General features: G+C 49.1%; 1 protein-coding gene across 1 annotated transcript in view; it reads right to left on the bottom strand.

The window, feature by feature from the left end:
* Positions 1-25,320, bottom strand: part of calcr (calcitonin receptor) — a 444,237-nt gene that overhangs the window by 26,659 nt on the left and 392,258 nt on the right. Inside the window, 1 exon segment of the mRNA XM_038797577.1 lies at positions 10,953-11,019. Within this exon segment, the coding sequence (XP_038653505.1) occupies positions 10,953-11,019 (67 nt within the window).

Raw genomic sequence — 25,320 nt, 5'->3', positions numbered from 1 at the left:
CGACCTCGCTGCCACCTGCCCCTCTGCTGCGTGCTCCGCTGCTGCAGCTTCCTCATCTTCCTCGATTAGCTCCAGCTCGTACAGCTTCAGGGCATCCCCAGGGCTGCAGTGACTAGCCGGAAGACCACCATTGCTGGTTGAATTCCAATATCCATTGTCTACAGGGGGTGAAAGGCCAACATGTTGGCATGGTGTGTATCCCAGTGCCCAACCAGGTCCAGAGGGGTACATGGCCATCCCTGATGCCAGAGGTACCATTGGCTGGCACTGCCCCCAGCAGGGGTAGGCACCGCGGCCCCCATAGGAGCTTCTGTGTGTGTTGCCCTGAGTGGGCTGACAGAGAATGGTGGCCAGGTGGGGTGGGGGGGAGGGGGGGTGGATGGGGTCACCCATATGGACGGTGTCACTCTGCAGAACCAGGGGCCAGGGTGGTTGGTTAGTAGGGTGCTCAGCAAGATGACTGCCATGCAGGCTGCGGTAATGGTGGTCCATGCCTGGATGCCACCCCAGACCCGTGGTGGGTCACCCCAGCCACTCGGCCTGTTCCCCATCCCCCCCTCCCCCGGCCCTGGCAGAGCCCCCCCACCCCAGCTAGCACGGCCAGTGTCCGGCTCAGCAGCCTGCAGTGTCTCATCGCCGTTTCCTACCCTCCTCTCTCTCTCTCTCTCCCTCAGCAGTCACGACGGCGGTTTCACGATTTTAAAATGCACAAGTTAACCGCGCCATCGGGAACTCAGCCTATCGAAGGCGGAGAATCGCGGAGGCCCCGGAGAATACCTGGTCGGGCCCGCTAATGATGTGCAAACGATATTTACTGCGCGTGCTTTCTGGAGCGCATTGGCGCCGCTGCCGAGGAGAAGGAGAATCATGATTTGGCGTCAAATCGGTGCACGCCATATTTTGGCGTCAGAAACTATTCTCCACCTAATCACCTTTCCCAATTTTGGCATCTGTTAGCGGAGAATCCTGTCCCTGGTTCTTGGGAATGAGGTGGGCCAAGTGGATCAAATATCAGTAGGGCAACGTTTAGGAGGTGCTGATCATTGTATCACAAGGTTTTAGTTTGTCTGTGGAAATGGACAAGAAGAATCCAGAGCAATTGAATTTGCTGGGGGAATGCCAACTTCAATGGAGTAAGAATGGATAAGAATAGCCAAAGTAAATTGCTATAAACAAATTAGCTGGCAAAATTACAACTCACACAATTGATTGCCTTTAAATTTACTCATCACTTCAGGAAATATAGATTAATTAAGGAATGCCAGCATGGACTTGTAAATGGAAAATTGTGTTCAACTAACTTGCTTGAGTTTTTTGATGAGGTAACAGATTGGATTGATGAGGGTAATGCTGTTGATGTGGTACACGTGGATTTCCAAAAGGCAGTTGATAAAATTCCACACAAAGTTAAACAGGAAATTGGCTGAGTGACAAAAAACAAAGTGGTGATGAACAGTTGCTTTTTGGACTGAAGGAATGTTTATAGTGAAGTGGTGATCCCCATGGATGGACGTTCAGACCCCTCCTTTTCCTGATATGCATTAATGACCTGAACCTTGGTATACAAGGCACAAATATTTGCTTTGAGGAGGATAGGGGCTGGTTTAGCACAGGGCTAAATCGCTGGCTTTGAAAGCAGACCAAGGCAGGCCAGCAGCACGGTTCAATTCCCATACCAGCCTCCCCGAACAGGTGCCGGAATGTGGTGACTAGGGGCTTTTCACGGTAACTTCATTTGAAGCCTACTTGTGACAATAAGCGATTTTCATTTTATTTTCATAGCGTGAACTCCAAAAGGTCACAGCCAGGTTGATAGAATGCGTGAACAAGTGACAGATGAAACTTACTGCAGAGAAGTGTGAGGTGATTCATATTTGTAGAAAGAACACAGAGAGTCAATTAAAAGTATATGGTGCAATATGGCGGCACAGTGACATAGTGGTTAGCACTGCTGCTTCACAGTGCCAGTGACCCGGGTTCAATTCTGAGCTTGTCTGTGTGGAGTCTGCACGTCCTCCCCGGGATTGCATTGGTTTTCTCCGGGTGCTCCGGTTTCCTGCCACAATGTAAAGATGTGCAGGTTAGGTTGATTAGCCACGCTAAATTGCCCCAATTAGTTGGGGTTACAGGGATAGGGTGGGTGTGTGGGCCGAGGTCGGGTGCTCCTTTGCAGAGTCAGTGTAGACTTGATGGGCTGAATGGCCTCTTTCTGCACTGCTGGAATTCTATGAACATTCTATTCTATGAATTATAAAAGTGGTGCAGAAGTAGAGTGGGTGTATGTGTGTATAAATCATTGATGGTGACAGACAAATTGACAGCATGTTTAATATAGCAATTGGGTATCCTGGGCTTTATCAATAAGGGCCAGAGTACAAAAGGAAGAAAGTTATATTAATCCTGTATAAAACACTGGTTTTGCTTCAACTGGAGTATTGTGCCCAGTTTTGTGTTGTGCACAACACTTTTCCTCGGGAGGATGTGAAGACATTAAAGGGGGTGCAGGAGGGATCACAAGTATGATTCCAGGGATGAGGAACTTCAGTTACCGGGAAGGTCAGAGAAATTTAAGACAACATTTGACTGAGGTATTCAAAATCATGAGGGTCTGGATTGAGTAGTTGGGGAAAACTGTTCCCAGGCCCGGAAGGATCAAGAATGCGAGGGCAAGATTTAAGGTAATTGCCAAATAAAGCAATGACGACGTGAGGAAAACCTTTCCATGCAGCGAAGGGTTAGGATCTGAAATGTACTCCTGAGAGTGTGGGGGAAGGTAGGCTCAATTGAGGCTTTCAATAGGGCAATTGGATTATCTGCAAAGGAAAATGTTTCAGGGTTAATGGGAAAAGGCAGGGAAGTGGTGAATCAGTGCTTCAGAGGGCCAGCACAGACACTTGGGAGAAATGGCCTTTTCTGTGCTATAACCATGCTATCATTCAAATTGAATCTAGCAGACTATCTCCGGTGGTCTAATGGGATTTAGAGAATGTGCACAAGGTCAAATGCACTGATGGACAGATTATTTCACAGCTCATTATTTCAGAATCCTCTGTCTAATGCTGCCTCTGAGGTACAGGTTCTAAAATGTCCACTGTGTTTTTAAAATATTCATGCTATCCACTTAAAAATTAGTTGAGACCATCCAAGTTCATTTCACACACAATCGTCGTAGTCAACACAGAAGGCCCTTTTAAGTTCTGGTTGAATTCCAACACAGATTTCAAAGGGGTAAATGAGTCGAGTCTGAGTTTCTGGCAAGGAGTTTCACCTGCTGCCAACTCACATCGGGTAATTCAAGTGCACAATGCTCATCATTTTCCATGTAAAGACAGAAACAAATGCCTGCATTTCTGACATATGCTGCCGGTAAGGATTCATGCCAGCAACACGACCTGTAAATGATCCTTGGTACACTAATATGATGCACTCCTAAATATGCTGCAACATTTATGGTGGAAGTCATAGAGGTTTAAAAAATATATATACTTGTAGTGGGAAATATTAAGCACCGCAAATTCCATTAAAATCATAGCCGCAATTTCATCACCATGTTGCCCCCGGCACTAATCTGGGTACACCGGTTAAATAGCGGGACAGGCCAAAATCGAGATTCGCGCTGGGAGCAAGTCAAATTGACATCTAGCCGGCCCTCTCCGGATGACGAGTTCCAAATCACGCCCAAATATGGCGAGCATTAATTTCAATCTTATTAGCTAGATTAAAGTGAAATGTAATGACTTCCCGGGAATAAACCTGCTCCCCAGCTAGAAATCACGTGGTTGACGTTTAGTAATCCTTTTTAAAAACGTGAAGCTGGTGCAATGGCTGCTGAGGGGAACCGAGTCCATTTTTGGGCATGCTGCTCAAGGGCACTGGAGCTGCTGCCCCAGTGTTGCCGGGGGGGGGCTTGGTTGGGGGGCTGTGTCTGTGGGTTGCGCCTGCGCCGGGCGTGGGATGAGAATGTGAGGGGCTTTTTCTGTGTGTGAGGCCTTCAAGTATAATTAAATATTGTGGAGACCCATAGCAACTACAGCTGCTGCCTGTTTGTCCTACCAAACACTTCCAGACAGAGCCCTGTTCTTGCTCATATGCTGAAGGTCACTTCACTCTCTTTGACTGTGAGCCACCTCTAGCTTCACACCTAAAGGCTATTGCTAATACGGAATTGACGGTATTAGTTTGAGAGCACTTCACAGCTCCATGCTGTTTTTGCTGCTTGCTTCTGCTTGTGGTTACAGATGCCTGGAGGCTGCTGTTGTTGTTTCCTTCCTGTGCACGGTAGCACAGTGGCTAGTAATGTTGCTTCACAGCTCCAGGGTCCCAGGTTCGATTCCCGGGTTGGGTCACTGTCTGCATGTTTTCCCTGTGTCTCCATGAGTTTCTTCCGTGTGCTCCGGTTTCCTCCCACAGTCCAAAGATGTGCAGGTTAGGTGGATTGGCCGTGCTAAATTGCCCTTAGTGTCCAAAAAAAAAAAGGTTGCTTGGTGTTACTGGGTTGTGGGGTTAGAATGTGGGTTGGTAAGGTGCTTTTCCAAGGGCCGGTGCAAACTCGATGGCGAAATGGCCTCCTTCTGCACTGAAATATTATGATTCTGTATCCAGAACGAAGGACAATTTTTTCTAAGATGCCTGTGTTCTGGAAAACGGGCTCTGTGTCCAGAAGGCAATCCGGTTTGAAGCAAGAAGATGCTGTTCGACATTGATCAAAATGGGTTACCCGATGATGCTGCTGAGAAATGCTTTCGCAGATTGCTGATGCTTTTGTGCTGGTGTGGTGAGTGCTGCATGTACTGCACATCACCGTGGGGTTAAACACGCTGGAAGTCAAGGATGTTCAACTGCACCTTGAGCGCCAGTGGAATATGTGGATTCCAGGATTTGTTCCGGTGAGATTGGGCTGTGTCAGAGGGCCTGCATAGCTGCGGCGTCCCAGACAGAGAACGGCACTGATACGTGGAACAAGTAACACATTGATGGACAGATCATGGGCGGGATTCTCCGACCCCCCGCCGGGTCGGAGAATCGTCAGGGGGCAGCGTGAATCCCGCCCCCGCCGGCTGCCAAATTCTCCGGCGCCGGGGTTTGGCGGGGTGGGAATGCACACCGCCGGTCAGCCAGCGCCCTCCCCCGGCTATTTTGCGGCCCACGATGGGCCGAGTGGCCGCTTGTTTCGGCAGGTCCCGCTGGCGTATGTTCAGACAGGTAATTACCGGCGGGACCTGCTCCATGGGCGGCCTCTGGGATCCTCGGGGGGGGGGGGGGGGGGGGGGGGGGGGGATCTGGCCCCGGGGGGTGCCCCATGGTGGCCTGGCCCGCGATCAGAGCCCACGCATCCAAGGGCGGGCCTGTGCCATGGGGCACTCTATTCCTCCTCGCCGCTGGTGTAACGGTCCGCAATGGCTGGCACGGAGATGAACCCCCCCTCTGCACATACGCTGGGAAGATGCCAGTACACACTGGCACTCCCGCGGCATGTGCCAACTCACCCTTTGGCGCCGGTTGGCATGGCGCCAAGCCCTTCCGCCCCGGCTGGCAACGGCGCGAACCACTCCGGCGCCGGCCTAGCCACTGAGGTGCAGAGGATTCCGCACCTTCGGGTTGGCCCGACACCGGAGTGGTGCATGCCACTCCTTCACGCTGGAGTTGCCCCGCTGGGTTCCGAAGAATGCCGCCCCATTTCTATGACAAGGTTCTGGACATGATAACACATTCTCAGGCTTATCCTCCATTTCTGTTGAGGAACTTGCGAGGGGTGATATTTTGTTTTTTTTTGTGAAAATGAGCTGAGGTATCTTTGTATTGGCACCGATATGGAAAAGTGATATTTCCTTGTTGTTTAATGGTTAGTGTGATATGAGGAATGTTACATAGTTGATTTTCATACCTTTGTTACTGTTGATCGTTAATCAAGAACATATTCTCAAGTGGTGCTTGTTGATTGCTCCTGCTGGTAGCTGCAAATGCCTAAAGGGGGTGACTTTGTTTGCTGCTGGCTCTTCTGCCTCTGTGGCCTGGACTAGAAAGGGAGGATGTAAGATTACTGCTGCCAGTGCTAGAGGAGCGGAAGGGGTGCTCTTTCTCTCTTCTGGCATTCTCTGCATTGGTGTGACTTTCCAGTGTGACTTTCCATTGTTGAGAGTCTACTGCTGGGAGTTGTGGGAGGTGGACAGAAAGGCAGATTGATCTGAATGAGCAACTTGATGAAGGTATTGAAGAAATGCTTTTGCAGACTGCTGGTGGCTTATAGTATGGTTGACTGTTTAACATCTGCCAGGTGGCCAGGCAGCGTCGATGCAGGCTGGAGGTGGCCACCGCACACCCTGAAAACTTGGCCACACATCAGGTCGAGGAGGAACCCAGAGGAACGGCAGCAATGGCCCCAAGGGTACAGGCATCATTGATCTTTCGAGGAGATGCTGCAGAAGACTCCGTCTCAACAAAGAGACAGTGCGGCACCTGTGCCATATCTTCATGGACTTGGCACTCGTTCCCGATGGCCGTGCAGGTCATCACAGCCCTGAACTTCTATGCCACCTGCTTATTCCAGGACTCAAGCAGGGACTTGTGTGGCATATCACAGCTAGAGCCCAAAGGTAATACCCCGAAGGTCATGGATGCCCTTTATGCTTCGGGTAGCTGACTATATCAAATATGACTGGACCAAGCCCTCCAAGGTGCCCGGGCCTAAAGGATTCTTTGCCATCACCGGGATGCCCCAGGTCCAGGGTGGTAATTGATAGCACGCATGTCGCCTTGCATGCACCAGGGATCAGGGATTGCCTTTCATTAACAGCAAGGGATTCTACTTCCTGAATGTTCAATTTGTGGCCAACCACCAAATCCAGATCAGGCGTGTGTGTGCACATGCCGAGGGAGTGTGCATGACAGCTACATCCTGGAACACTCTGAGATTTCTCGCATCTTCAAGGACCACCCCAGGTGTTGGGTTGGCTCCTGGGGGATAAGGGGTACCCACTAAGGTCCTAGCTGATGGTGTCAGTGCAGAGGGCTGATGCGGGGATTCGATATAGCGAGTATATTGTCATCCGCACTATCATTGAGCGGTGCACTGGACTGCTCAAAATGCGCTTCTGATGCCTGGACTGCTCTGGTGGTGCAGTACACACCCGAGAGGGTCACCCACTTTGTGGCAATCTGGCACAGCAATGGGGAGACATGCTGTAGGAGGAGGAGGAGGAGATGGGGGACGAGCCCAGGGAGGAGCTGCAGGAGGAGCCGGAGGATGGAGGACAGGAGGCGGCGAGGGTACATCATGCCTGGAGGACTAGGGAGGCCCCATCCTCACCCAATTCTCATACGACAAGGCTTTGTCCGTCAGCTCACCCCCTCCCCCCCCCCTTCCCACCTTCCCCTCCCATTCCCCTCCTTCCCCCCCCCCCCCCCCCCCCCCCCCCCCCACCCGACACCCTGTTCCACACTCCCAGGTTCTGTCCAACATCACTCCAGGGTGATGGGCCTGTGTCAGCACTGTCACTGGGTCAATATACAAGGCAGGAGAGTGATGATAACTCGCTGTGAGGAAAGCTCTATTTACAGCAAAGTCTGCCTCCTGTATTTCTGCTGACAGTGTGCTCACACCCATCCTCTGAACGGGGTCTATTTCAGGGGTTTTTGATCTTGGATCACTGTGCCCATGGTGGGTGGCGGGAGCGGAGGACATTAGGGAGTGAGGGGCAGGCAGGCCTACTGTGAAGATTAACATGACAGAGGCTTCACGTGTATCAAGTGTAACATGTTTTAATAGTGAGCAATTGACATTTTTATTCCACCGAGCTATAGTTAGTGCCCCACACCCACCTTTCTCCCATCTCCAATTAGTGATCCTCACTTTTCTTGATCATATGCTATGCTATGTCCAGGTATGTTCCCAAGATGCACATGACAGGTGGAGGCAGTACCTGCTTTCTGCACCCTGTGGCCTTTAGAGGCCTTTGGCAGATGTCCTCTGGAGAGCCTGAAGTCGAGGGCCCTGGCCAACTTACCGGTGTCACTGACTTCACCGTGCCACCCGGTTCTGCCCACTGCATTTGTGATGCACTCGGTGTCAGGAGAGGGGGGTTTCTGAAGAACTGGAGACTGCCGTCATCTCCTTGGTGGCAGGCCTCAACTTGGCCTCCAGCACTTCCTCCTCCTTGACGGTGCCCGTACAGCGCTGGGTGTCCTCATGGGATGGAGGGCCAGCTGGATTGAGCTCCAGAGGCTTTTGCGTCATCTGGCCCTGCCACTCCTGGCGCCTCTCCATTGGCTGTAGCGACGGTCCTCAGTGACTGGGCCATGCTCTGCAGTGACTTGGCAATATCCAGCTGCTTCTGGGACACGCCCTTCAGTGACTGGATCATAGTGCACAGTGGCTTGTCAATGCCCACCTACGTATGGGAAAAATCCCTCAGCGATTGGGACATGATGTTGAAGCCCTCAGCCATGGTAGTCACAGACTGGGCTTTGCCTTGGACACCACCACTCAAGACTCTGACTACATGCTCCAGGCTTTCCACTGTGGTCACCACCCGAGCAGTGTTGGCCGGGCTCAATAGGTGCATATCTCCTTGTGGAACTGTAGCAGTTCCAGAAGTGACCACTGGTCTAGAGGACCAGCTGAGACCAGAGAGCTCCCAGTCACTTTATTGGCCAGCAGCTCTTGGAAGTTTGGCTTCCTCCAAGATTGTGGGTGCAGAAGACCCACCTCACTCCAATTAAAAACCTTTCAGTGTTAAATGCCCGTGAGTGATCTGGTCAAGTGAGGGTGGGCTGGTCTGAACATTTATGCCGGAGGTGGTGGTGTTGGGTGGGAGTGGGTGGGTGTGCGTAGCAAGGACACCAACCCCAATGCAGGTGCAAGCAGGCTGATCAGACAGGCCGAGTAAAGAATTCTTATCATTGCAAAGCAGGAAGTAACAATTCAGGATTATGATACATATTTAAGGACATTTTGCAGAAAATGAAACAAAATGTGAAGCATACCACATCGAATTATCGTGGAGGCTGAAATATCATAAATACACTTAAATTATTAGCCGCGATTCTTCCACTGTGTTGTGTCCGCCCTCAATCTGAGGGGGTGGGGGGTTACCCATGCCCATATCTGCAGGAGTGGCACTGCCATGGGTGGGAGCTGTGGGGGACCCTCAAGCTCACTTAGAAATTGGGTCACCCTTGAAAATGGCTCCCCGATCTCCGAGAAGCTGGTCTCCCAGCAAGTTCAGCTCCCCACAACTGAAAGAATTTCTCAGGGCGCAATTCTCCGGCCTCGTTATGCTCTCGCTCAGTCATAACGAGGCTGGTGAATAGCGGGAGAGGTCGAAAACGAAACGGTGCCAGGCTGTTTGCGATGCAACTGGCTGGCCCACTCCTGTAGGTGAAATCGGGATCTCGCTGTAGGGGTGACAAGAAACCAATTATCACCACTTAAGCCCTATTCCCATACATTTAATGGGAGCCACCCCTTATCCAATGGCCTCCCGTCATTCATCGGCCTCCCCAGCAAGTGGTCACGCTGGCGCCGATTAGAACTCCTTTTTCAAAATGTGAACCTGGCGGAAGGGCTTCTGGGGGAGCCAAGTAGGTGAGTAGATATCGTTGCTCACAGCCTTTGGGATGCAAGGTAATAAGCCCTATATGCTACATGGCACACCTACGTACGGGTATCCACTTGGGATGTGTGAAGTGCTTAACCACGATTACCAATTCCCTGTTAGCAATAGCCTTCAGTCGCACGGCCAGAGGCCACTGCGGTTGGTGGAAGTTATGGGTAGTTGGTGGGGCAGACAGGCAGGGACTAGGGTTGCCCCCAGAATGGGTACACATGATCCAGGGGTTGGCATGGAGGACCCACACACACATGGTTGCCTTCCCCCACAGCAGAGTACCCCAATCCGATTCCCGCCCCCCCCCCCCAAGATCCAATACTCCCAAACCCCCATTGTAGCCCACCTGTAGCCCTGGTTGCCCCCCCCCCCCCCCCCCCCCGCCCCCAGTTGCCTCTCCTCTACCCGAGCACCAGAGCAACAACCCCACTGCCCCAGGGCTCATCGCCTCTGAGCAAAGATTGCTACTGACCTGCTCAGGTCATCACAGCAGCCCTTCTGCCAGGATCATGTTTTTCAAAAGAGATACTAATCACTGCCAGCGTGGCAATTTGCTGGGAGGCAGTTGGAAGACTTGAGGCCACTGGATTTGGGGTGGTTCCCATTAATTGTATGGAAATCTGTCTTAAGTGTTGATTATTGGTTTCTCGCCACACTCTGGCGATCCTGATTTCGCCTGTGGGAGAGGGCCAGTTGCATCGCAAACAGTTTGGCACTCAGCACGGTTCACATCTTTGGCATCTCCTGCTATTCACCGGCCTCGTCACGCTCTGGCTTGAGCGCAACGAGACCACTGAATCATGCCCTTAGTCATCTTTTGGGTGAATCGTGCCTGATATGTTTAAAATTATGGAAGTTTTAAATGTTCTTCTGAGCGAATGCCACTCCACACTTTTTAGTTTAGTTAGTTTTTCAGGGCCAGAGGGATCATTCAAATGTAATTATGGCAGAATGTTGTTAAAAGCTTGGGGAAATCTCATTCAACAAAGCTTGCCAATTTCAATGGTTTTTACAGTTCAAGAAACATTCGAGAAGTTGTAATTTGTGTCAAATTACTGATTCTGGGTTGATTTACAGAAGCAAAGATTGCAACTGCACATCCTGCAGAGGAACATGGATATCCCTGACAACAACTTGTGTGTGAACACCAGAGGTTGCTGTCAATTTTACTCAGTAATGATGGAGTGTGCTGACAGTTTCTCCACCATTGTAAACTACAAATTGTAGGTTATTAATGTGTTAAAAGATGAAGTGCTTCTTGGAAACTGTTCATAATAGTATCTCAGTAAAATATGGGTACTAGTGGTCACACAATTGTATTAGTAGCTGTTCAGCTGAAGTCCTTACCAAGAGCGCTGCAACAATCGGAGCGTGCACTATGTAAAGCAGATGTGTTTCAACACTTATCCAGCAACTGCAAGAAATGTAAATACAAATAAGAAACACACAACAACAGTTACAGAATTACATTCATATCTAAACACTGAGTGAAGGTAAAAATAACATACTTCTTCAAAATTCTGATTTAAGTGATCCTTTGTGACATTACCAATGCAACACATTAATGTATTAATCCTCATTTTGATTTCATGCAGCAACCAGAGCTTGCCTCCGTGCTTTTGTCTTACTGTCAAAAAATTGTGGGATCAAATCCCGTTCCAGGACTTGCACATATTCACTTGTAAATTGCAATTTTGCAGGAATGTAAAGCCATCAGCCACCCATTATACATGCTGAAACCAAAAGAGAAAATGCTGGAAAAATCTCAGCAGGTCTGGAAGCATCTGTAAGGAGAGAAAGAGCTAACGTTCGAGTCCAGATGACCCTTTGTCAAAGCTGCCCTATACATGCTGCCCTATTTCATTTCCAATAATTCAATTGTTCAATGTTGCTGTTGCCCCATCACCACCAAAACAATAGTCCGTGTCTTAATGGCATACAATGTGGATCTAATGGTAGGAGCAAAAAACTTAAGTTGGAAAAAAAATTCAACCAAACAAAAAGGAAAATTTTTCAGGTTGCAAACCCACAGAACAAACTATAAATCAATGCCAAAATGGTGAAAATTGTTTTTGCTGTGAACTCTCACTAGATGTGCACCTTGAAACAATGTGACATTGCAATTTCTAAGGCACAAGGACATGCTCCCAAATGTATATGATAATGAGACTTGTGCCATTGAGCAGTGAAAGTTTCATGCATTCCCAACACGTCTATTGAAAAACCTGCAGAAAAAACAAACCAAAGTTAATGACACTGTTGCCAAGTGGGAGTGGAATATCATCCATGAAAAGGAGTGAAAATATGCCAATTTACTAATGTACAGCTAAATAGCATCAGCGCTCTGCAATTTAGGGTTAATTCTGTTAATGAGTTTCCACAGTTGTAGCAGCTCTTGTTTCTCATATGATAATGTGTTTCCAACTGTGTACAAAAGCATGTAACATAACTACTGTAATTAAAAAGGTTTGTCATAACAGGCTTGTGAATTGTCATCCCAGGGGGATGTTCCTGTCACATTCCAGAGTCTGTAAGTTATTTCTCGAGGAGCAGTGTCCTGTCTCCAAACTCTGTTTCTCCTCTAAAGTCATTGGACTTGCTATTGCCCAGTCCCAATCCATCTCCATCTTTTCTGCAACTTCCGAGGGCCGGAATGTTAGCTCCTACTGGAGGCAGAAAAGGAAGTGGGGAGGTGTGAAATTTGTGCCTTTGACCTGACCTACTTCAGCAGCACTATCCCGCCTCCAGGCCATATTCCTGGAGGCAGGGGATGGTGGAGCAGCAGGGTGATCCACTCACAAGCAGCGGATTGCCAGATGAAGAAACTAAAGGCATTATTGATGCTAACTGAAGTAGGCCAAGCCTGTGTTCAGCAGTAACCACAAGATGCCCTGTGGAGAGTTTCCCCCCGAAGTTGCAACCCACCTCCCCCCCTACCTTCCTTGGAATGGTGGTCTGGCGGCAAAGGCATTTTTTTTACTTCACATTTAAAACGTTGGAGAAAGGGTGCCTCCATTTTGGGGTGCCCTCTCCTCATTTATCTACTGTAGCTGGACAGCCTCCTACTAATCCTCCAGCTTTGAAAACCTGTCTGCCGTCCTTAATTGGATGATGGGTTTGCCCTTGGGGCCACTATTAGAGGAAAATCACACCTGAACAGCTGTTTCCCACATCACACAGACTTCTGACCCTGCTAATGGGGCGTAGAAGCCTAAAGGAACATCCTGCCCCACATGCTTTAATGAGGTTTCTGCCCCTACCACAATACCACAAGCGCCATTATCAAAGTTGCAAATGATTTCTTATGTGACTGGGACAAAGGTAAGTTATCCTCCCTCATCTATCTTGACCTTTGATGTGGTTGGCAACACCAATCATCCTCCACTGCCTATCCATTATTATCCAGTTAGATGGTACTGAACGCACCTGGTCCCATTCTTATCAATCCAGCTGTAGCCAAAATAACATTGTAATGCCTTCTCATCCTACTCCTGCAACATGAGTATGGTGTCCCCAAAAGATCTATTTTGGACTTCTCTTTCTCATCTATCTGCTGTGCCTTGGTGACATAATTCAGAAAAACAGTATTTAGGGCGGCATGTGGCACAACGTGAGCATTGCTGCCTACGGCGCTGGGGGTCCCAGGTTCGATCCCGGCCCTGGGTCACTGTCTGTGTGGGGTTTGCACCTTCTCCCCGTGCCTGTGTGGGTTTCACCCCCACAAACCCAAAGATGTGCAGGATAGGTGGATTGGCCACGCTAAATTGCCCCTTAATTGGAAAAATAATTGGGTACTCTAAATTTTTAAAGAAGAAAACAATGAAAACAGTACTTGACACCTAGCTCCAATGCACCACCAACTCGCTCAATACTTACATTTGCTAAATTATCATACTTCTTGGGTGGGTTTCTCCATCACGCCGCATCAGATTTCTGGTTCAGCACGCCGGCGGGATGCTCCATTTTGCCGGCTGGTCAATGGGGTTTCCCACTGTGGGGCAGCCCCATGCCGTCGGGAAACCCCCTGGCTGCCGGAAAAATGGAGCATCCCAACTGCAGAGAATCCAGCCCCTTATCTATCATCCAGTACTCGATGAACAGCAATTTCCTCCGGCTTGGGTCACTGTCTGTGCGGAGTCTGCACATCCTCTCCGTGTGTGCGTGGGTTTCCTCCGGGTGCTCCGGTTTCCTCCCACAGTCCAAAAGATGTGGTTAGGTGGATTGGCCATGATAAATTGCCCTTAGTGTCCAAAATTGGCCTTAGTGTTGGGTGGGGTTACTGGGTTATGGGTATAGGGTGGAGGTGTTGACCTTGGGTAGGGTGCTCTTTCCAAGAGCCGATGCAGACTCGATGGGCCAAATGGCCTCCTCTGCACTGTAAATTCTATGATAATCTATGAGTTCCATATCTGGAACGTACACCCACTCCCGTTCATCCCAGAAATTGTTGACCTACATGTCTCCCGGTCATACAACATAGGATCCATAGAAACCCCTACAATGCAGAAGGAGGCCATTCAGCCCACCGAGTCTGCACCGATCCTCTGAAAAAAGCACCCTACCTCGGCCCATACCCCACCCTATCCTCGTAACCTCACCTAACCTTTTGGACACTAAGGGCAATTTTTTAGCATGACCAATCCACCTAACTGCACATTTTTGGACTGTGGGAGGAAACCGGAGCAATCCATAGGAAACCCAGGCAGACACAGAAAGTCCAAACTCCACACAGTCACTCAAGCTGGAATTCAACCCAGGACCCTGGTGCTGTGAGGCAGCAGTGCTAACCACTGTGCCACCATGCCATCCTGATGTTAAATTTCATATTCTTGTTTTAAAATCCCTCCACGTTCTTTCTCGTCCCTATCTCTTTAATCTCCCCCAGTCCCACAACCACTACTGTTCTTATCTAATTCTGGCTCTTTGCATCCCCAATTTAATCACTCCAACCTAGTGGAGTGGTGTAACGACAACAATCTCTCCCTCAATGCCAGCAAAACAAAGAGCTGGTCATCCGACTTCAGGAAGTACTGTACACACCCCTGTCAGCATCAACGGAGCCGAGGTGGAGATGGTTAGCAGTTTCAAATTCCTAGGGGTGCACATCACCAAAAATCTATCCTGGTCCACTCCACGTCGACGCTATCACCAAGAAGCACAACAGCGCCTATACTTCCTCAGGAAACTAAGGAAATGCGGCATGTCCACATTAACCCTTACCAACTTTTACAGATGCACTACAGAAAGCATCCTATTGGGCTGCATCACAGCCTGGTATGGCAACTGCTCGGCCCAGGACCGCAAGGAACTCAGAAGAGTCCGTGAATACCGCCCAGTCCATCACACGAACCTGCCTCCCACCCATTGATTCCATCTACACTCCGCTGTCTGGGGAAAGCGGGCAGCATAATCAAGGATCCCTCCCACCCGGCTTACTCACTTTTCCAACTTCTTCCATCGGGCAGGAGATACAGAAGTCTGAGAACACGCACGAACAGACTAAAAAACAGCTTCTTCCCACTGTCACCAGACTCCTAATGACCCTCTTATTGACTGACCTCATTAACACTACACCCTGTATGCTCAACCGATGCCAATGCGTATGTAGTTAACATTGTATATCTTGTGTTGCCCTATTATGTATTCTCATGTATTTTCTTGAATTTGTTTAATTTCCTTTCTTCCATGTACTGAATGATCTGTTTGAGCTGCTTGCAGAAAAATACCTTTTCACTGTACCTCGGTACCACGTGACAATAAACAAATCCAATCCAATCCAATCCAATCCATTGGTTTGCTGTGCCTTCAGCTGCCTACGCTCAAAGCTGTGGAACACCCTCCTTATTGTTCTCTGCCCCTCTACCTTCGCTTTCCTCCTCAAGACACTTGTTGCAACCTTTCCTTTTTGACATTCTTTTGGTCATCGAGCTTCACATGCCTTCTGTGTCACATTTTGCTTTATAATAATCTGAAGGGTCTTGGGACAATTTATTATGTCAATGGTACTTTATAAATATAAATTGTTGCTGTTGTACATATTATGATGAATTAGTAATGATTGACGAGGGAACAAAGTCAATTAGTTGAATAGTTTTATAAGGCTTAGTTAAAAGCTGTTGTTATTTAATAAGTTGTGTGTGAACAAATGAACATTTTTCAAAAGAATTGCTCAGATCGAAATTGCTGGGGTGCCAGGAGAATAATTTGATGAAGGTGGGCGGGGAGCATAATTCGGACAAAAACCCCGGTTACCTGTTCCTGCCTTATTGGGTAAACCCAAAGATATTACATTCCAAGGGGTAGCTGCTTCTTTTCTTTGAATTCCCCACTATCAACATCTTGGGATTACTGAAGTGCACTAGCCATATAAATACTATGGCTACAAGAGCAGGTTGGAGGCTGGGACTCCTGCAGTGAGTAATTCACCTCCTGACCCCCCTAACGCCTGTCCATAATCTACAATAATAAGTTTTACAACACCAGGTTATCTACAAGGCACAATTCAGAGCATATTGAAATACTCTCCACTTTCAGGAAGACTATAGCTCCAACAACACTCAAGAAAGGCATACTATCCAGGACAAAGCAACCCCTTGATTGTCATACATTCCATAAACATTCACTCCCTCCACCACCAATGCACAGTAGCAGCAGTATGTACCATCTATGAGATTCACAGCAGGAACTCACCAAGGCTCCTTAGGCAGAACCTTCCAAACCCACACCGCTACCATCTAGAAGGACAAGCGCAGCAGATACATGGGAACCCCACCATCTGGAGGTTCCCCTTCAAGCCACTCACCACCCTGACTTGGAAATATATCGCCGTTCCTTCACTGTTGCTGGGTCAAAATCCTGAAACCTCCCCCCTCTCTAACAGCACCCTGGATGTACCTATGTCACATGGACTGCAGCAGTTCACAAAGGCAGCTCACCGCTACCTTCTCAAGGGCAATTAGGGATGGGAAATGAATGCTGACGTAGCCAGTGAAGCCCACATCTCATGAATAAATTCAATAAAAGAGAATGGGTGTAAGTCCCACAATGGGATCTGATGATCCAATGGTGAATGGTAAAATGAATGAAAAAATGAAATGAAAATCGCTTATTGTCACGAGTAGGCTTCAAATAAAGTTACTGTGAAAAGCCCTAGTCGCCACATTCCGGCGCCTGTCCGGGGAGGCTGGTACGGGAATCGAACCGTGCCGCTGGCCTGCTTGGTCTGCTTTAAAAGCGAGCGATTTAGGCCCAGTGAGTTAAACCAGCCAAGGAGGAACATTTCTATTTCTCATTAGTCTTTATGTTACCTGAAGGCAAATGGAAAAGAATTCAATCATCTTTAGCCCAATCTAGGCTCCAGATATCCTCTCTTCCCCCAGTCTGAATTCCACCACCACCATCTTATTTATTGAAATGAGCCTGACACTGGGATTTGGACAAGCCAAAGCAGTGGGCTGAATAGCACGTCCTTCAACAAGTGCAATGACAACCTGAAAATTTTATACACCTGTATTTACAAGTGCAGTGATACGGTAACTCAGTCTTGTATGATATCTGTTTAGGAAGTGCCCATAATAAAGCCGTGGGTTGCGATAAAGCATCTTAAATTGTTGATGTATTTTTACTGCTCTCGACTGTACCAGATTAGAAATCAGGCAAACTCCCTTGTGAGCACTACACAGTAATTAAAATGTACAGTACAGGGTTCTAAATCATAAGGATGGAATTAATTAACATTTATTCACACTTCAATGAGTATTTACATAAATTTTAACTACATGGACTGCTTTCATAACAGTCCCTTCATCACCAAGTTACTATCTTTTAATAATTTGGTCAGTGCTCATTCAATTTCTAATTCTGTGCCTCATTGGAATTCTAAACAGGTAGATATTTTGGTCAGTATATTTCAGTACAGACCATTACTGGTAACAGAATGTGCTTTCCACTTAGGTTATGCATTTATCAGGTCAGGGGAAACTGCATGCTTAATTAAATGCGGCAGGAAATTTGGGCCAGGGAACCGGTTATAATTAGCAACAACACAATACTGTAACTAGCACTTAACGCTTCGTTGTGAGCTCATTTGTTAAAAAATATTTATAAAAAATGTTATAGAAATATCAGCAAGTATAGTCCCAATTATTCATGATGTTGCAACTGTAAAGTGCATTCATGAGAAAGGACCTAATCTGCCACCAGAGGTACAAAGGGAAGGACACTCTCTGGGAGTGGAGGGGAAAGGGAGTGCAAGGCTTGGGGCCCTCACACACCATCAGGCGCGGGGAGCACCAGACATGGCAAGAAGCGCTCTTCTGGAGCGGAGGATAAAGGGAGTGTCATGATATGCAGACATGCACATAATGAGATACAGACAGGCAGCTAATGAACACGGTGAACAGGACATAACCAATCAGCAGGCAGAACACTTGGGGGTGGTTTCCCACTATAAAAGGCACGAGGCACTCACACTCCGGCTCTTTCCACTGGGGACATCTACAGAGTGAGTCAGGGTGTATATATCACATAACACCTCCTGCACGTGCTAAGAGCTTGCATAATATCCGCTCATGTATGTCATGAGATGCAGACAGGCAGTGATTGACACACAGGATAACCAATGAACACACACGACACAGAACAACCAATTACCAGACAGGACACCACCACTATAAAGCCCACAGGGCATTAAGGCTCTCTCTCTCTCACAGGACCACGGCTATGGAGATAGTCAGTGCACAGGCCAATGAACATCCCATGTGGTAGAGAACTAGTCTGGTCAAGCCAGTAGGAGGTATTCAGTTAGGTTAATAGAGTGTCAACCCACAGCAGATTATGTACAGCAATCAACAGGTTCAATAAAGCTGTGTTGGACCATCTCCTGTGTTGGAAGCCTGTTTCTCGTTTTACTGCATCCAGTTGCAGTCAATGTTAGACCAGCTCAGATAACACATCAAGAGCTAGTCTAGTTCAGTCAGACAGAGTAATCACTCTTAGGTTAGCAGAGAGTCGAATTCACAGTGCTAACTGTGTGACAGGTTCAATAAATCAGATTGAACTAACTTCAAGGTCTGGAGTATCTTCAGTTAAGCTGCATTCAGTTGCAGCCCGTGTTATCTCAGTGTGATTAACAAGACAGCTAGTGCAAGGCTTGGGGCCCTCACTCATCTTCGGGCAGCAGAGAGCACTGGACATGCGAGAGACACTCTTCTGGGAGCGGAAGTTTAAAGGGAGTGCGAGGCTCGGGCCCCACTCACCTTCGGGCAGTGGAGAGCAACAGACTAGTTTAGACAGCATGCTGAGTTGTGAAAAATCCAAGAGTTATCTCCCAGGAAAGTGGTAAGCTGATTGGTTGGTGAGTAACTGGTAATAAGGCCCGTCTTTAAATAGCTGAAACTTAAATAACTAAATAAGATAACAGTTAGGGAACAAAGCTGGGAGGACAAATGAGTAAAGAAAAAGTGAATCCAAGAGCAGAACCAGGTGTTAAAAGACTGTAAGAAAGGGCGTAGTGCGTGGTTTCCCATCTCCTCAGGAATCTAAACTGCTGTTTGGGTGAATAAATTTGTGTAGGTACTTACTACTAACTATTGCTTATAATTGTTAAGATATTGGGCACGATTTCACAGCTGCGCTGCACCCACGACAGCCCAAGGTGTACTGCCATTGTTGGTGGTGCAAGGATAGACGGAGATGATGCTCCGCAGGAGGCTCCATCTCACCCCGTGAAGGAGGAGGACGCCCGCTACCGTTGGCCGTGAAGGCCACGGTAACCCTGAATCTTTAAGCCACAGGATCATTCCAGAGCTCAAGCGGGGATGTGTGCAGCATTTCACAAGCTACAGCCCACAGGTACATCAAAATCATGAAGGCCCATCTATGGCCGGGCTGTTGACTATATCAAATTTGAGCTGGACCAAGCTCATCAAGATGCCTGGGCAGCAGGATTCTCTGCCATTCCTGGTATGGCCCCAGGTCCAGGGGGTAATATGACATCCATGCCAGCCTTACGCACACCGCGGCATCAGGAGTGCCCTTCATTAACAGAAAGGGGCTCACTCTGAATGTTCAACTCATGTGTGACCACTATCTCTGGATCATGCACGGCTGTGCATACTTCCCAGAGAGAGTGCATGACAGCTTTATCCTGGGATACTGGAGATCCCTGGCATCTTTGAGGACCACCCCAGAATGATGGGTTGGCTCTTGGGGTCAAGGTGTACTCGCTGAGGTCCTGGCTGATGACACCAGTGTGGAGACCGAGACCCAAGTAGAGACCTGATATAATGAGGCCCATGATGCTACTCGATCAGCGCATCGGACTGGTCAAAATGCTGTTCCATGCCTGGACCGCTCTGGTGGTGCACTGCAGTACAGCCCCCGCTTTGTGGTGGTCTGCTGTGCCCTCCACAACCTTATGCAGCAGCAGGGCAATGTGCTGCAATAGGAGCAGGTGTGACATGTGACCTCATCTGACGAGGATGAGGAGGGTGAGGTCAGGAGGGGCTGCTAGACGATGCTGGGGAGGACCCTGGGAAGAAGCAGGAGGATGGAAGACAGGTGGCAAGGAGGGTCCGGCATGCCAGGGAGGCACCCACTTCTCATAAGATGAGGCTTTGTCCATTTGCGCATCCTTTCCCCCTTACCTGACTCCCCGCCCCTATTCACCTCCTCCCCCCCAATTGACCACCCCCACCCTTGTTCCCCTCCTTCCCACCCATTTCCCTCCTTCCCTGCCCCCCATTCCTCAACCCCTCCCACACCCCCCCCCAACCCCCTCCCAGATTACCCTGTTCCAACCCCCAGGGTCTGTGCAACATTAGTCCAGAGTGATGAGCCTGTGTTGGCACTGTCAGCGGGTCAATATGCAAGGCAGGAGAGTGAGGAGAGCGATGATAACTCTCTGTGAGGAACGCTCTGCTGCTCCTCAGTTTATGCCAAAGTCTGACTCCTGTCTTTCTGCTGACAGCACACTGATACCCATCACCTCAATGGGGTCTGCATCAGAGGATCCTGATATAGGACCACTGTGCCGGGGATGGGGGTAAGGTAGCGGGAGGAATGGAGCGTATCACAGGGTGGGGATGCAGCCAGACCCACTGTGCAGAATAATGTGACAGAGGCTGCACATGTAACAGCTGTTAGATGTTTAATGCTGAACATTTAAATTTCCATGTCCCTAGCTACAGAGAATGCCCCCATCCCTCCCCCTGTCCCCCAGTGCCCAAACAGTGATCCTCAATCATCTTGATCTTCCGCTCACTGCTGCTATGTTTAGGTGTGTCCCCAGAGGTGGAGGCAGTCCGCTGCATCTCGCGCCCTGCGGCCTTTGATGCCCGCAACGGAAGTCCTCTGCAGTGCCTGGAGCCGATTGGCTCCAGCCGACGTACTGATGTCACTGACATCTCCGTGCCAACCTATTCTACCCACTGACCTTGAGACGCACCGGTGTAAGGAGGGGAGATCTGGGTGAGATGGAGACCACTGTCGTCTTCTTGATGGCAGGCACTGGGTCCGACTCCAGTGTTCCTTACTCCCTGACAGTGTCTGTAGGGCCCTGGGGGTGCTCATAGGATGGAGGGGCAGCTAGAGTAAGCTCCAGAGGCCTCTGCGTCATCTGGCGCCTCCGCATTGTCAGCACCGTGTTGTTAACAGCCTCAGTGATGCTCCTCAGTGACTGGGACATGCTCTATAGTGCCTCGGCAATGTACACCTGTGTTTGGGACATTCCCGTCAGTGACTGGAACATGATGTTGAGACCCTCAGCCATGGTCATCACAGACTGGGCCATGTCTTGGACACCCCCACTCAAGGTGCTGACATCGTTCTCCAGGGGCGGGATTCTTCAATAATGGGGCTATGTCCCCACTCCAGCATGCAAACGTGGGCGAATCACTCTGGACTTTCCTGAAGAAAGTCCAGAGTGATTCTCTTACCTGGAGGGGGCTATCAGGGCCCCGGGGTAGTCCTCGCAGCTCCGGCTGCTGATATGGGGCCCTGCACTTCTGGTCGGGGGTCCGTGCATGCGCACGGCGGCGGCCAGCGCCGGCCGCCTCTAGCGGCATGGCGGTCCCACACCGGCACAAAAAAGATAGGCCCCCCCAAGATCGTGCGCGCCCGCCGATCGGTGGCCCCCGATCGATAGCCTGGTCATCAGTGAGGGCCCCCCCGTAAAGGAACCCCCCCCTGTCCTCCACCAAGGCAGCCGCGGACTGAGTCCACAGCTGTCACGCTGAGTTCCTGACGGGTGGGACCATGAGAGACCCACACCATCAGGAAGGCGCTTTCGTCGGAGAATCGCTGCGGGGGGGCCTCTGTCAATGGCCCCTTACCTGCGCCGCGTAGATCGCATGCAATACACGGCGATTTTCCGGGGACAGGAGCATTGCGGGAACAGATTCGCGCTGGATTTTGGCGTTGACACCCATTCTCTGCATCCATGCCGATCGCGATTTTGGCGCGGAGGCTCGGAGAATCCCGCCCCGGGTTTTCACGGCGGTCATCACCCTAGCAGGATTGACCTCAGTGCCAAGCATTGCCGATGCCACCTCCTGGGCCCTTAGCCTTTGGGACTCCTCCAATCGACTATGCATTCGCCGGAGTGTCGCTGGCATCCCCTCCTGAATCTCATGGCCATATCCTTGAGTCTCCACCAGCTCTGGGATATCCTTTCCCAGAGGCTTGGCATCTGACTGAGGCTCAGCTGAGTCCTGGGATTCAACGGACTCCAAGGGCTGACTCCCTTGGATGGTCTGGCATCCAACTGATCTGCATCAGCAACAATGTGGTGCTCACCAGATTGTGCCTCAGAAGCCTGTTCACTGGTGTCTCCCACCGAGGTGTGTCTCTGCGCTGGTGGAGGGCAGGGATGATGGCTGTGACACCTCGATGGCGGTATCCTCGGAGCTATCCTCCAAGGTGTTCTCTTGGGTAGCGAGAGGGTGTTACCGTGGATGGGCTTGCCCCATCAGGTGGAGATTTTGCGGGAGAAGAGACATGTGGTCAGTGGGATGGAAGGATCATTTTGTCTGACATAAACAACTCACTTGAGACAGGTCATTTGGGTGAAGGGACAGTGGATCCTCACCTCTGTGGCACAGGTCAACTTCGCTGTCAGTGACCACTCTCAGATGTCTGGAACTCCGCTGCCCTTCTGGGTCCTTTCAGGTCTATTATGGTCTATTAACTTCTGCGGAGACACAGAGGGGGCATTGTGTGCCATGCTCTTGGTGCATCAGTGGGTGTCTATGACAGGTGGCATGCGTGGGCATCGCACCGGGACATAGAGGGGTTGTGCTGGTGGATGCCAGGGTGTGCTGGGGCACAAGCATATGGGGAGGGTGTGAGTTGCCAGCCGCTGACATTTTTGGAGGGGGAGGCAAGATTATGGGGATGGCAGGCGGAACTGATGCCAGGGTGCCAGCATTAATCTACCCATGTGGCCCGGTGGAGGCTGTTGTCTTCTTCCTGCATTGGACGCCGTTCCTCCTGGTCACACTGCCCGAGCTGACAGCCGCTGCCACTGCCTCCCAGGTGGCATTGGCGTCCCTGCTGCTGGTCTTCCGGCCAGGATCTCCTGTCTCGCCGCCACATAATCCAGAAGCTTGACCTGGTCGGCATCCCCAAAGCGTGGAGCAGGTCTGCGTGGTGCCATGTTTGTGCGCAGGCTGGGAGTGAGTTTGGAGAGAGAATTTAAAAGCAGTTCCCCATTGTTAGCGGAGATGTGATATAATTGGGATCATAGAGACATGGCTCCAAAATGACCAAGGATGGGAACTAAACATTGAATGCTATACTGTTTTTAGGAAGGACAGACAGAAAAGAAAAGTTGGTGGTGGACTTGCATTGTTGATTAAAGAAGATAGTGATAAAATATTGAAGAAAGATATTAGCACAGATGATGTGCAATCTACATGGGTTGAGTTAAGAAACACCACGGGGCAAAAAACATTCATAGGGGTGGTATACAGACCACCAAATAGTAGTGGTAAAGTTGGATATAGCATTAGACAGAAAATCAGAGATGCATGTGATAAAGGAATATCTGTGATTATGGGTGACTTCAATCTGCATATAGATTGTGTGAGTCTAATTAGTCACAGTACAATAGAGGAGGAATTATTGGAGTGTATAGTGCAGGGTTTTTCAAACTCAGGGTTGCGACCTGCGGGTGTCATGGGTGGGTGTTCGGAGGGTCGTGAAGCGATCAGTCATGGCATTCCTGATCGCGGGAGAAGACCATCCAATGGCTGTGATCAGCTTGAGAATGCTGCCGCAACAGGCCTTTAAATATAAACAATGGAGTCTTCCCGCCAGAAGCGGGTGCAGAGAGCAAGTCATGATGCTGAACCTACACTAATGTCATTGCCCTTAATGTCCGTGATTTAGGTGCAAAATCAGCCAGCATGGGACCAGAAGGTTGTCAGTTGATACAAGTGGGTCCCGGGAAAAAACAAGTTTGAAAAAACACTGGTATGTGGATGGTTTCTGGACCAATGGTGAGGAACCAACAAGGGAACAGGTCATATGGCCATGTATTGCAAAATGAGAAGATAGTTAGCAATCTAGTTGTGAAAGAACCATTGGGGATGAGTGACCATAATATGGTAGTCAAGGTGAATAGAGAGGTAGTTGATCCTGAGACAAGGGTCCTGAATCTCTATAAAGGTAACTATGATGATCTGAGGCATGAGTTGGCTATGACAGACTGGAAAAACATTTCTGAAGGAAGGAGAGTGGACAGGCAATGGCAGGCATTCAAAGGACGAATCGATGAACTGCAAAAGTTGTTATTCATTTGGCACAAGACTAGAAAGGGAACTGTGGCCAATCATGGGCTTACAAGGGATGTAACCCTAACCCTAACCCTAATAACTGCGGGCTGACAAGAGTACAGGTCCTGATGGGCTTCATCTTCAGGTCTTCCAATATATATTATATCTTCTCAGGTATAATGAGATAGTTGGTGCACTGGTTTTAATTTTCCAAAAGTCGCTAAAGTCAGGGAAGGTAATATTAAATTGGAAGGTAGCAAATGTAACTCAATTATTCAAAAATGGAGCGAAACAGAGAGCAGGAAACTACAGGCCAGTTAGCTTAACATCTGTTGGAGGGAAAATGTTAGAAGTTATTATTAAAGAAGGATGCAAATGTGATGGAGGGCTAGGCTTGTATTTGCTGGAGTTTAGAAGAGTAAGAGATGACTTGATTGAAACATAACGATGCTGAGCGGTCTTAACAGGGTGGATGTGGAGAGGATGTTTCCTCTTGTGGGAGAATCTAGAACTAGGGACCAATGTTTCAAAACAAAGGGTTTGTCCATTAAAACAGAGATGTGGCAAGTTATTTCTTTTAAAAGAGTCTTGAGTCTTTGGATCTCTTTCTGAAAAGGTGGTGGAAGCAGAATTTTGAATATTTTTCTGGGGGTGATGAGTTACTGCGGTTACGTGGGGTGCGGATTTGAGGTTACTATTAGATCAGCCATATCTTACTAAATAGCAGAGCAGACATGGGGGTGGGGGGTGGGGGTTGGGGGGGGGGGGGGGTGAATGTCTTACTCCTGATCCCTGTTCATTTGTACAGTACAGAAACAGTCAATTAGCTCAATCAATCCTTTCTAATGTTTATGATCCACATTAGTCTTCTCTCATTCTACTTCATCAACCCGACCATCATAGTCTCCTATTCTTCTCTTCCATGTGTATCTAAAATCCCT

This window comes from Scyliorhinus canicula, chromosome 5 (genome assembly GCF_902713615.1).
Source record: "Scyliorhinus canicula chromosome 5, sScyCan1.1, whole genome shotgun sequence".
NCBI lineage: Eukaryota > Metazoa > Chordata > Chondrichthyes > Carcharhiniformes > Scyliorhinidae > Scyliorhinus > Scyliorhinus canicula.
The sequence above is the reverse complement of the archived record's forward strand: the minus strand, read 5'-3'. Positions and strand labels throughout refer to the sequence as shown.